This window comes from Scyliorhinus torazame, chromosome 19 (genome assembly GCF_047496885.1).
Source record: "Scyliorhinus torazame isolate Kashiwa2021f chromosome 19, sScyTor2.1, whole genome shotgun sequence".
In the NCBI taxonomy this organism is placed as follows: Eukaryota; Metazoa; Chordata; class Chondrichthyes; order Carcharhiniformes; family Scyliorhinidae; genus Scyliorhinus; species Scyliorhinus torazame.
In genome coordinates this window covers 131,946,867-131,960,114 of record NC_092725.1, presented here as the reverse complement: position 1 = coordinate 131,960,114, position 13,248 = coordinate 131,946,867, and the positions used below count along the sequence as shown (strand labels likewise).

Below are 13,248 nucleotides of genomic sequence, written 5' to 3'. Positions count from 1 at the left end.
GTTGAGCAATGCTATGATGTTAATATTAGCCTTAGCCTCAGCCTTCCCTATCTCTGTACCCTCTCTTCTACTCCGACAATACCTGTCCGTCAGTAATTCTTGTCTTTTTGCACATCCCCAATTTTAATCACTGGCTGTCATAGCTCCAGCACCTGGAATTCTCTCAATAAATCTCTATCTCGCTACCTCGCTTTCTTTCTTTAAGATGCTCCTTATAATCTTGCTCTGCGACTAAGCTTCTGATCATCTGTCCTACAATCTCCTTATTCAGCTCAGTGTCAACATTTGTTCAATAATCCTTCTGCAAAGCAATCCTTCAAAGGCACAGGCCTAGCCCTGCAACCCCAGCTAACCGTTGGTCACTAAGGGGCAATTTAGCGTGGCCAATCCACCTAACCGGCACATCTTTGAATCCAACGTTAGCTCTACAAATTTTCCAATCAGAAAAGAAAATCAACAGGAGGGTTGATACTAAAACTGATGGGAGAGAATTCCTAGAGATGATGCACAATGCAAGTTGTCTGTAATTAATGTTACCTTTCAATGGTACGAGAATACATGGCTGCTCTCCAGAGTTTGATTCAATCAAATGGAATTGATGGTAAGGAGGGATCGGGAGTGGAGGGGGGGGGGGGGGGGGGGGCGTTTCTGAAAACATGGAGAGTGGCAAGTATCATATTCAGTGTAGAATCATAGAAATCACAGAAGAAGGTCATTTACCCTCTTGCGTCTGCACCTTTGAAGGAACTGCCATGCTTTGCCCCATGTCCTTTTTGCCCACAGCCTTGCAAATTGTTCAAGTACCTGTCCAACTGCTTTTCAAATTATTTATGGAATCGGCCCTCACCACCTTTTCAGGTGGGGTTCCAGATTCTGTGGGGGGGGGGGGAAATCCTCATCACCCCTCTGGATCTCTTGCAGATGATTTAGAATCTGTGGCCTTCAGTTATTGATTCACTCACCAGAGGAAGTAATTTTTCTCTCATAACCTATTATGAACCTCATTTATCTCCGTTCGCCTCTTACTATCTATTTCAAAGAGAACACTCCTAACTTTTCCAATCTCCCATCATAACTGAAGCCCCTCATCGTTGGTTACGTTTCTGCTAAACCACCTCTTTATCCTTTCTAACATCTTTTAGATCTTTTTTGAAGTGTTATGCCCAGCATTTTCCACCACACGTGAGTGGAGGGCTAATCAGTGATTTATGAAACGCTAGCAAGATTTATTTGCTTCTATGTTCTATTCTTCCATTCATAAGCCCAAGAAACCTGAATGATTTTAACCATCTTATTTACTCACCCTGTTGTGTTTAAGTATTGTGGTGTTTAAAAAAAAAGTGAATCTGCACAAACTCCTGGCACAGGCTGTAACCACTGAACAGGGGAGCGGGTTGCTATGTGAATAAATTGCCCCATAGTGTTCAAAGGTTAGGTGGGGTTACAGGGATGGGGCGGGCAAGTGGGCCTAGGTGGGGTGCGCTCTTTCAGAGGGTTGGTGCAGACTGGATGGGCCAAATGGCCTCCTTCTGCACTTGTAGGGATTCTATTCTATGCATTTGTTTCGCTACAGGTGCTTTCACTGCCAGCAAAATTTCAGGGTGGTGAGATTTTACCATTTTTTAAATAATTGATTTTGACTGAAAATGTGTTGTTTTAAAATCAGTCATTATGAGTAGCAAGAGATAACACCTCATACACACCGCCCCAAAATTACATTTGCTGCTGGGAACCCCGCAAGGCAACCTCGACTTAAAAGTCATGGAACAAATTATTTGGTAAAATAAATCTCCACATTTTTCCCCAAAAAGTAATATAAGCTGCTCCTCTACCTGGACAACAATCAGCATCAAGCCTCAACAAATGAATGCTAACTGTGCTGGACATGAGAACATTGTGATCCTCTATATTACTCCAACACAGCCTTTAACCTACAGGTCACCTACTCAAACTGCATCAAACAGCACTCTCACCAAATCAAGTCTAACCTCTGATCCTTCAAAAATAATAACTGTAACTATTCAGTATATTACTGAACCGGCCTGTGTGATGACAGCAGAACTTCAAAGACCAAGCCAATTACTTGTGGCAATCTAGTGCCATCAAGGAGACACCTGTTATTTACATTTTTTAAAAAATGGGCATGACTGAATCTGTTACTCATCAAGTGTCTCACCTGTACATTTAACTTTAAGATTGAGTGCGCTCTACTTGCAGGACTGCAGTATACTGTCCATTCGGTATTTGATCTGCTGTTAACTATAGTTTACAAAACTGACAGACAAGTATGGGGCAAACCTGTTTACAATTAACTTAATTTTCGAAAAATGAGAAAAATAATGACATGATATTTGGTTCCGTACGTTCACGAAAATTAAATCAGAAAATGCTAACATTAAATCCAATAGTGGAAAGCGTCTAAATTATGTACGGTTTAATTATTTCATCAAAACAGTGGAGAATAGAATTTTGCTGAGCTTTTGTCAATACATTAACTGGGAGAAACTTACTGCAATTTCACCTGTGTATTCAACTTGTTCAAACTTTTTGGCAATTCTGGCATCAGCTGAATACCTAATCAAAGGAAAACAACATATTAGGTACACTGCATATGAGGCGCAGATCACAGTTTAGTCATTTTGTCACTGTTACCTTGGGATTTCATATCTTGGAATTTTTTTCCCTTTTGGAGTTCAACTATATTTTGGGGGTCAGTATAAAAGGCGTTAAGTTCCTCACTATCAAGCTGCTGTGGCTGCCACTGGTCACACATTTCCCCCTTTACGGTAAAAAAAGCTTTATTTGCTTTCCTCACCTGTCAAATCACTCATACACACACATTCTTGATTTCCAGCAAGTAACTGTTACCACTGGTGACACAGATTCCACTTAATGACTGCAGTGACTCAGTCACTTTTGAAACAAAGCCTAACAATGCCTCACTGCAGTTAAATGCATCTGTACAACTCCAATAAAGTTAACGTGTCCTTGACAGCTTTTAAGTGCCATGATAATTCTAAGAATTCCAATGGGCAGCACAAGTGGCTAGCACTGTGGGTTCACAGCGCCAGGTCCCAGGTTCGATTCCCCGTTGGGTCACTGTCTGTACAGAGTCTGCACGTTCTCCCCATGTCTGCGTGGGTTTCCTCCGGGTGCTCCGGTTTCCTCCCACAGTCCAAAGACATGCAGGTTAGGTGGACTGGCCATGCTAAATTGCCCTTAGTGTCCAAAAAGGTTAGGAGGGGTTATTGGGGATAAAGTGGAAGTGAGGGCTTAAGTGGGTCGGTGCAGGGGCAGCACGTTGGCACAGTGGGTTAGCCCTGCTGCCTCACGGCGCCGAGGTCCCCAGGTTCAATCCCGGCTCTGGGTCACTGTCTGTGTGGAGTTTGCACATTCTTCCCGTGTTTGCGTGGGTTTCGCCCCCACAACCCAAAGATGTGCTGGGTAGGTAGATTGACCACACTAAATTGCCCCTTAATTGGAAAAAGAATTAATTGGGTATTCTAAATTTTTTTTTAAAAAGTGGGTCGGTGCATACTCGATGGGCCGAATGGCCTCCTTCAGCACTGTATGTTCTATGTTCTAATTAGAAGGTACTAAATAGGAGTCAAAGCAATTCACAATTGTCAAAGTTCTGATAATTTGGCTTGGGTTACATTGAGTAAGAAATATTGACCAGAACATCAAAAGTGTTTCATGTTCCTCTTTGAACAGAATCATGGCATCTTTGGCAATCACGTGAGTACGCAGATGGGGGTTTTGTTTAACATGTTGTCCAAAACACATGTTTAAGTGGCACACTTTGCACTGTTTCCCGTGGTATTATATACTTTTGGAAACCAAAATAAAGCAAGAAGTAAAATTCATAACATGAATAACTAAATATTTTAAGAGTCCTGGTTTATTTTTGCATATTGTGGTGCTGAGCTTTTTCTCTCGAGTTTTTGCAACACATGGTATGATACTGTAAATGCACCTCACCCTCTCTTTGCCCTTCAAATTTGCTCCATGACTGAGACACTGAATGAGCAGACCTCTTGCGAGGGCCAGTGCTCACTTTCCGCCAAGCATTGCTGTCAACTTTCTTGCTGGTTTTGCAATTGGATATCATGGTTAAAGGAAAACTCCATCCATGGAACTTTGGCGCATATTGCTCGAACTCTGTAACAAAAAGGTTCTCAATTAACAGACATGGGCTGGAATTCTGCTGCCGGTCACCCGGGATTCTCTGGTTCCGGCGGCAGCGCGCTCCCACCCGTGGGTTTCCCAGTGGCTGTGGGGTGGCTTCAACGGGAAATCCCATCGACAGCGACGGGACCAGAAAATCCTGCCGCCAGTCAACGATGCGCTGCTTCCCGCTGCCAAGAAACACGCAGCTGGGAGGCCGGAGAATCCGGACCATGGTCTCGGCATACAATCTAATCCACCTAAACAGTTCACAATTGGTCACCGTGCGAAAAAGATTTGTAATTGACAATTTGCCTTATATTTACTTATTTAAGCCAGAGTGAAGACAAATGAAAAGGAGCATTTCATTTCTTCTCAGCCATCAGGTCATGGAGAATTTCCTCGCTGAAAATGGGAGGTCCTTGGTTTTCATCAACATGGGGTGGGGGTTATGACTGTAACTTGGTGCAACTCACTGGTCAATTCTTATACTCGGTATCACATCCAAACAAAAGGGAAAAATACAACTCAGTTTACTGAGTTTTCATTTCACGCCAACTTGTTCTTTGTCTCAGTTTGAGGTTTTGCGCAAGCTTGAAAACTAGTGAGGTCAGATGTCAATTATGTTGAAGAAATAGGACTTGGGCTTTAGCGAGGGATAAGCAATTTTCCCTTTCAACATCCCAGGGCTTCCGTTAGCTCAGTCAACACAACTTTAATCACCAACCTATGCAGAATTTGTTGATGGTAACCAGGGCAGTTAAAATGGCACTGCAATTGGTGTTAGTGATCCTGGGGTTGGGAGGAAAGAAATCAGTCAAGGTTCCCATTTCTGATTGCTCGTGCAGTGCTATGTGCTGGGCAGTGTAGGTGTGGATGTAGCTGAGGCTTCAGCTTTGATGCCTCAAAGGTGAAATAGCCCATCCATCACTCATGTTTAAGGTAAGACATGAAGAATGACCAGTTGAATAATGTAGTTTAACCAATATCTAAGCAGCAGCATTCAGATTGGAAAAATTAATATTTTCAGTTTGCCTTTGATTTAAGATTTTTTAAAATGTTGCCAAATGCTCGAAAGCGCTTGCTTCACAGGAGCAGACACAATTTGACATAAAACCGTCTAATATTAGGTCAGGTGATCAAAGGCTTGGTTCAGGTATTTGATTTAAAGAATGCCTCAAAAGAGAGAAGAGAGGTTGAGAGGCAGAGAGGGAGGGTATTCCAAAGCAGAGTTGCCTGGCAACGGAAGTGGAATAGTTAAAATCACGGCTGTTCAAGAGGTCAGAATTTTAGAATCTCCAGAGGATTATAGGGCTGGAGGAGGTTAGGGGCATAGTAGTACAGTGGTTAGCACTGCTGCTTCACAGCACCAGGGTTCCCAGTTTCGATTCCTGGCTTGGGTCACTGTCTGTGCTGAGTCTGCACGTTCTCCCCGTGTCTGCGTGGGTTTCCTCCGGGTGCTCCGGTTTCCTCCCGCAAGTCCCGAAAGGCGTGTTTGTTATTGAGGTGAGTTGGACATTCTGAATTCTCCCTCAGTGTACCCGAACAGGCGCCGGAGTGAGGTGGCGAGGGGCCTTTCACATTGCAGTGTTGACGTAAGCCTACTTGTGACACTAATAAAGATTTTTATTATTATTATTAGGGAGGGGTGAGGCTATAGAAGGATTTGAATGGGAGGATGAGACCTTTTAAATTGGGGTGCGGCTTAACTGGGAGCCAATTTAGGTCAGCTAGCGAGCATGGAATGATGGGTAAGCGAGGTTTGGTGTGAGATGGGACATGGGCAGCAGTTTTGGACAAACTCAAATTTACAGCAGGTAGAGGTTGGGCGGGAGAGTGTTGGAATAGCCAAATCTAGAACTAATAACAGCAAAAGAACTTGAGCTCACTGCAGAACAGTACACAGCATGACTCAATGGCTACCGTGACAACGCATTTAACCTACGGCACAATGAGAAACAATCTGGATGTTTCTGATAAACTAACACAAGATGCTGTATGACATCCAAGTTATGATCAAAAGTGTTTTCGTCATTTCCAGAGAGTGTAATCCCAAAATGTTATTATTCACAATTGAGCAGCAAGCTTAAGAAATTAAACCAGGTGTAATGTAATGTGTTTGCATCTCAAGTTGGAAATATTTGTTGTATTAGAAAGAACAGGCTTGATGAAATCTTTTGGATGTGTACCTTTTCAGAACTCAGCCGAGTTTAGAAAATATTGCTTAGAAAAAGCAAGAACAGCACACTTTATATTTTGAGCTCACACTGTACAGGCCATTGCTCCATAGCTAAAGCCACTGTAGTTTTGTGGCAACAATATGACAATCATAATAACAAAATCAAACAAATTCACAATTCACTCTGATATACACAATGTATACAGATTATTAGACCAATTGCCTTAAAAGGATAGATTATGCTATAGCCGGACTGTGAGCAACTTATTGTTCTCCATTTTACCTTGTCTAGAAAGAGAGCAGCCATGTAGCACAGCTTTATTGAGAAGGATGCTCAAGGCAGCCTTCACTACAGCCTGTTGCCCCTGATGAACGATCTTCTTCACAGGTTGCCCCTGTCTAGAAGGTCTCTTCGCAGAAGCTCTGGAAAGTATGACTTCTTCTGCTCTTGGAGCAATGACATTATTCCACAAGTTGGCCATCCATCTGCACATTCAAGAAAAATGAACTTTCAAGGTACAAAGTTTACAAAAGCAGAAATACAAGAGCAACAATGCTGTGAGAATATCTTCATCTTTAAGCTCCCCTTCAAATCACGCACAATCCTCAAGTGAACATGTCACTGGTCCTTCATCATCACTGATTGGGGATTCCATAAAGACTTGACGTTTCACAGAGGAATCACATAGATTCATTAAAAGAGGACAATCATTCCGGACTGAGCCGATGAGAAACGTCACTTAAAAAGTTGTGAATATCTGTAATCCCCTATCCTAGAGGGATGTGGTGCTTCATTGCTGAATACATTTAAGGCTGGGATAGACAGATTGTTGGAATCGAGGAGTATGGGGGGGGGCCAGGAAGATATTTGGTTTGAAACCCAAAATTAACCACGATCGTGCTGAATGATAGAGCAGGCTCGATGGGCCAAATGGTGTCATCCTGCTCCTATTTCTTGCGTTCTGATGCTGAATGCATCTTCCGCTGTGCAAGGTTTGGAGAGGACATTAACTGAGGCGTTGAGCTCCAAAATGACAAGTGTTGGCCTCAAATCTGTGTTACACACTGATTAGCATCACAAACTACCTACTCTCCACACTCTCAGCAAATGCACCCCACGCATGTCTTAATGCCCTCATTAAAATAGCATCCAGGGCAACTATTGCTACAAGTGCACGCATGCACCAGGAATGCTATTTTGGAGACAAAACAAACGCAAGGTGCTATAAAAAAAAGGACGCTAAGAAGCTAAATATCTTCGAAACTGTAAGTCTTGTCTGGTCAGGGGACTTTGTGTTTGGATCCTGTCTCTAAGTCTGAGGCTTCAGGTGGAAAGTATCCATTTTCGAGAGAATATTTGATAAGATTAGATGGTACAGGCATGCTAATCTCTGCATCAACAAGCTGTTTCCTGTTGCTCTGCATTGTAAAAGAATGGCGCTCACTAGTAAAAAAAAATTAAATGATGGCAGAAAATATTTAAATATAAATTGATGTAATGGGCAAATTCCAGAATGGAAGAGCTATCTATCTCTCATACACAGATACTTTATTAATATATATATATATATATAAAATATATATATACATATAAATAAACACACAAATTATTTGATCCCTCCAGGTCAACAACCTCAAGACACTCTTCAATACGTTACATCATTGAGTTTATGCATTTCCTGTACAGGGTGATATTTGTGCATGCATTTGGTGATTTTAGTTCAGATGGTTCACAGGCGGCTTAACATACACTAACTAGAAATGTTGAAATCCACATCTTAAGAGACTGCACAGGTAGCAAGGTGCACCACAGAAGTTAAAAATGGCAACAATTTCAGGTTCAAGATGCTACACATAACACACCTAAACTCCACTCCAGCAATTTAAGTCTAACCCGTGATTATAGTTCTTGTGGCACCCTTCTATCCAGTCAATTTCCGCTATGCCTCCAAATGTGGCATACAACAAGAGAAACGGAATGAGAGATTGTTCTTAATTTCCACATTGGAAGAACTAAACGCATAGACAGAGAAACCTACTTCATTATAGGTTGAACCTGGCCGGGTAAGATTGGACAGGAAAAGAAATCTCTTGGTCCCATCAGTGCTTCAGGCGTTCCCAACCGCGCCAGGTAGGAATTCAGCTGGCGCCAGGCTGTGCAAACCCATTGCACAGCCTTACATGCTGGATCAGTTGGAGGTGGTAGCTGTCCTTGGAACTGCAAAGTATTGACATTATTTTATTATGAACATGTCACATGCAAGAAACGAAGATAAACATTGAATTTTTGATCAGAATGGTAAATATCATTTGTTGCATCTGGGTGTAACTTTCCCCTCCCGCCCGCCACCCCCGACCCAGTCTTTTGTCAATTTCTCGATTTTGATTCTTTGCTCAGGAAAATGGGACAGTGCCTAGCTGCGAATGTGCAGAGGGCTGGGAGGCACTTGGGAGCTGGTGACAGCTTAACCCAACCCAGCCTCCTCGCCAAGCACCGGCTGCTGACATCTCCTGATTCGGAAGGAAGCCACATTCAGGGATAAAGTTTCCACTTTTATTTTGATTGCCCATGAAATCAATACCACTGGTTTGTACCTCACGCCACGGTGGTGCTCTAGAGTCTGGTCAATCAATGTGAGCAACCTATTTCGCCACAGGAAGATGAGTCAAGCCGGATCCAGTCATCACCTGCACAGCAATCGGAGGTGGTGGTGAGATAACTCCGGTGCACCTATGGCTAGCCTGTTTGGTATTAGGTAACTCAGTCGGAACCAGGGATCAAATCTAGGGCTCCCGTGGTCTGGAGCCCAGGGCATCAGGTTTTAAAGCCTCCTCCCCATCTCCTAGCATAATTCAGTTACAAAACAGATGCGTTTTATGCTTATAATTCAGCAAGCCTTTGTGAACCCCCGCAAAGACTCTTAATAGCTGCATCAGATCTACAAATTAGCTCTCAAGATTCATAATTTGAAGGGCTAATTTAGTTGGTTCAGACTGCCCAAGCTATTGACAGTTGTGACGCAAGTTGAAATAATGGGAGCGAAATTGGTCTACATAAGCAGCCCAGAATCGGGGTAACGGACTTTGAATTTCGATTCAGGAAAATGCACATCTTACTTTGGATTACCAACAGCTATGCATGATTCAGCTGGATTTATCGATAACCATTTCAACAGAGATTTGGAGAAGGCATTTTTGGGGATGAGGTCAGAATAGATTTAAGTTTTCTAATTCTTTCTTTTGAAAAGAATACTCAGTAATGAAGCTTGGAAAGGAGATACAAGATCTCTGTCTAAAATCTGGTAATGTTTCAGAATAAAGAATTAAGGCAAGTTACATCCCTAATTTGCTATCCTAGATGTATTCAACAGATGAACATCTGATAAATTAGTCTCATTAACATGCAGTGGATTTAAAATAAAAATAATCGCACTGGCTCCCTTTTCTGAAAATTTGTAAACACAACTATACGGTCGGACCGACTCCTATTACAACCTTAATTTAATTCATACTGTGACAAATCGGCACGTTTGTCCGTCAGAACAATGCTTTCTTACCTTGTGAATAATTTGCCTTTTGAGGAACCTCTGGAGCAAACCATTAATAGGTTCCACATCCCATCGTAGCTGAACCCATCGAAAATGTTGCTGCACCATCAGGTCTGAGCTTTGAAGTCTGACCTTTGCCATCGTCCCAATCAAAAAACTATTTTCTTGGAAGTAGTAGGTATCTGAAGTCCCATTAGCTGTAAGGCAGAAGTACCAAAAAATGTCAACCAACGAGTAATCTTTCGTGCGTGCCTTAGGGGCTGTTTAGCACAGGGCTAAATCGCTGGCTTTGAAAGCAGACCAAGGCAGGCCAGCAGCACGGTTCAATTCCCGTAACAGCCTCCCCGAACAGGCGCCGGAATGTGGCGACTAGGGGCTTTTCACAGTAACTTCATTTGAAGCCTACTCGTGACAATAAGTGATTTTCATTTCATTTCATTTTCATCTTCATTTTAAACAGTTGAATGAATCTTCTGACTAATGACAGGGAAATAAGGATTTGCACTCCTTCAGTATCACTCAAATATTAAAAGGCTGCTGTCTACTTCCGGCATGAGCAATGTGGAAAACTGAGCTATAATGTTTTAAATAATTTCCTTTACTTTCAATCATCTGATCAGGAATCAAAGATCCAGAACTTGGTTCAATAGAATATGTAATTTACCCCAAATTAGATTCAAGCTCACTTTTCTTTCCTATCTAAATTACATCCCTACTTTCAGCAATCTTTCATTCCTATCCCATCGCTACATGTATCTGAAGCGCAAGGCTTCTGTTAGTTCTACTATGCGTCTGCCAATACGAAATAAAATATATACTGTTCATTTTAGGAGCTCCCAACTGCAATTCCTCCTTTATTTCTGCATCCCAGTCCCTCCCTGTCCCACATTCAGAGCATGACACAATCAGAGTTTAGAATGACTGAAATGCAATCAGAGATTAAAGCAAAGCTTGATGACAAATGTCAAATTGAGATTCTGCAATAGGGCTTGTAGGCTGCCCCTAGGTCAGTGTGCGGTGGTCTTTGAAGCACTTCCTTTGTCGTCCTCTTGTTCAGAGGCCTTCCTTGAGTTTGGCAAAGATTTGCTTTGGGAGTCGGGACTCTGACACCTTATGCACGTGATCAGTCCGTCGGTTTCGGATTACCATGACCTCCATGGCCTTCAAGGACACTAATGTTAGAACACCTGTCCTCCCAGCTGATGCGAGGAATCCATCTCAGACAGCTTTCAGGCACTTTTCCAGGGCCTTGAGGTGGTGTCTGTACATAGTCCAAGATTCTGAATCATATAGAAGAGTTGGGAGGACGACAGCCTTATACTCGAAGATCTTGGTGTTAGCACGGGTTTCGCGGTCATCAAAGACTCTCGTCCTTGGGCATCCAACGGAGGTGCGTGCGGATTGGATATGATGTTGGATTTCTGCATCATGTTGGACTTGGAGGAGAGGTGACTCCCCAGGTACAGGGAATTTTCCACGAATGGTAGAGTTTTTCCATTGATCTTGATAGAGGGAGTGTCCAGATCTTGCCCTGGGGCAGGTTGGTGAAGGACATGAGTGTCCTTGAGGTTGAGGCTGAAACTGACACTGATTCTTTGGTATGCTTCCACAAAGGTGTCAAGCATGGCTTGGAGATTCTCTTCTGAGATGGGGATCTCTTCCGCATACTGAAGTCCCACAGGCGATGTCAGCGTTGTTTTCTTTCTTGAATTTCAACTGGTTGAGGTTGAAAAGTTTTCCGTCCATCCTGTAGACATTGTCCACTCCACTGGAAAGCTTGTTCTTTACAAGGTGAAGGATGTTAGCGATGGAGTATAAGAAAAGGGCGGGGACGATGACACATCTCCTTGACTCCAGTCTTAACCTTCAGTCTTATTTCCATCGATGAGGGACTGTCGCCAACATCTTGTCATGGAGAGTTAGAGGATTTTGACGAATTTCTCTGGACAGCCAGCCTTTGACAGGATCTTCCATGGCACTTCCCGATTGACCGAGTCAAAAGTTTTCTTCAGATCGATGAAGGTCATGTCGAATGGTTGATGTTGCTCCTGGCATTTTGAAGTTATCGGGCAGTGGAAATCATGTCTGCTGTTCCACGGTTTGGGCGGAAACCACGCCGGCTTTCTGGAAGAAGTTCTTCAGAGGCTGAGAGAAGGTGGTCAGTGAGGATTTGGGCGATGATCTTGATGGATAGTAGGGAGACTCCTTGGTAGTTCTCACGGTCTGTTTTGTCTCCTTTCTTGAAGATAGTGAAAATGAGGCAAAGTCTAACCTAGGTTATCCTGTTTTGTATGCTGTCCTGCAAATATGTGCCTGATAGTTGAAGTGTAAAAAATTGAATTTTTACTTCTAATGGGGGGAGGGGGGGGGGGTTTAGTCTCGAGTCCAAATGCCAACACGTTTTTCTTTGGTTATTCACTTTCATTTTTCTTGAAGAGTAAAAGTGCATATTAATTTCTGTAATTTGTGCTGTACTCTACATTTCCATGGCTGTGACCCAGCTATACCACTCAGATTTGGGAGACACACATGCAAGGGCTCTTAATTAGCTGCCAATTGCTGTTCTTAAAAGGGATTAGGGGAGAGAGCGATTTGCGGCTGACCCTCCATTCTGCACCACTTGTGTTCCATGTACCTATTTAAAGAAATCCTGAAAATACACATTTGCGTCTGTGTACAATTACACATTTCTAACTACAGCTTATAAAAGTGGAGAAATAAAGAATTGCCCCTGAAAACAAGTCATTGCTAAAGGGGAGGCCGGTTATAATCCAAAACTCAAACCGAGAAGATTATAGCTTCTCTGAAACCAAGGACCGATTTCCCAAAAGTGGACAAATAACCCGTGTGTGGTAATTATCTGCCGGATTTAGCTCATAGAGCTATATAATACTGGATGTTGTTTGGGGACAAGGGGCATCTCAGAGTTCAGGAAACATAGGTAGTGTGGAACAAAGGGGTAACTCCATGTGATACCATAAGTCATCAGTGTAGTTGAGTACCGTTGTAATGTATTATAGTCCGTCTTGTGGTGTGTTTTTCTTCTAAGTTAATAAATATTTTCACACGGGGCACAAATACATGACACATCTACCTTAAAAACATGGAAGTCTTCAACACCAATTTACAGACTTAGAAAAGCAGGGAGAAAAGCATAAATATTCTCAAAAGCAAAACACCCCCAATTTATGTCAGGGTTAATCACCTGTGCTTTGCAGGAATGTTTAGTTGAAGCATCCGCAGCAACCACAGCACAAGTAACTAATGCTCTGCAAATATTTGGCTTAATAAGTTACAATAAACCCACTTGAAAAGTACAGTACATGCAATAAAAGTGTTCCAGCACAAGGACTT

At 42.6% G+C, this 13,248-nt stretch overlaps 1 protein-coding gene across 5 annotated transcripts in view; it reads right to left on the bottom strand.

Moving 5' to 3' along the window:
- The window catches only part of cttnbp2 (cortactin binding protein 2), a 208,846-nt gene that overhangs the window by 8,889 nt on the left and 186,709 nt on the right, over nt 1-13,248 (bottom strand). For 4 of the 5 annotated variants that reach the window (XM_072485237.1, XM_072485238.1, XM_072485240.1 and 1 more), the window contains 5 exons: nt 9,904-10,091; nt 8,386-8,564; nt 6,630-6,832; nt 3,982-4,161; nt 2,511-2,574 (listed from right to left, as the gene is read on the bottom strand). In XM_072485237.1, coding sequence (XP_072341338.1) covers nt 2,511-2,574; nt 3,982-4,161; nt 6,630-6,832; nt 8,386-8,564; nt 9,904-10,091 — 814 coding nt within the window. Of the gene's footprint in view, nt 1-2,510; nt 2,575-3,981; nt 4,162-6,629; nt 6,833-8,385; nt 8,565-8,718; nt 9,035-9,903; nt 10,092-13,248 lie in introns of those variants that run through there. The other variant, XM_072485242.1, reaches the window with a different exon arrangement.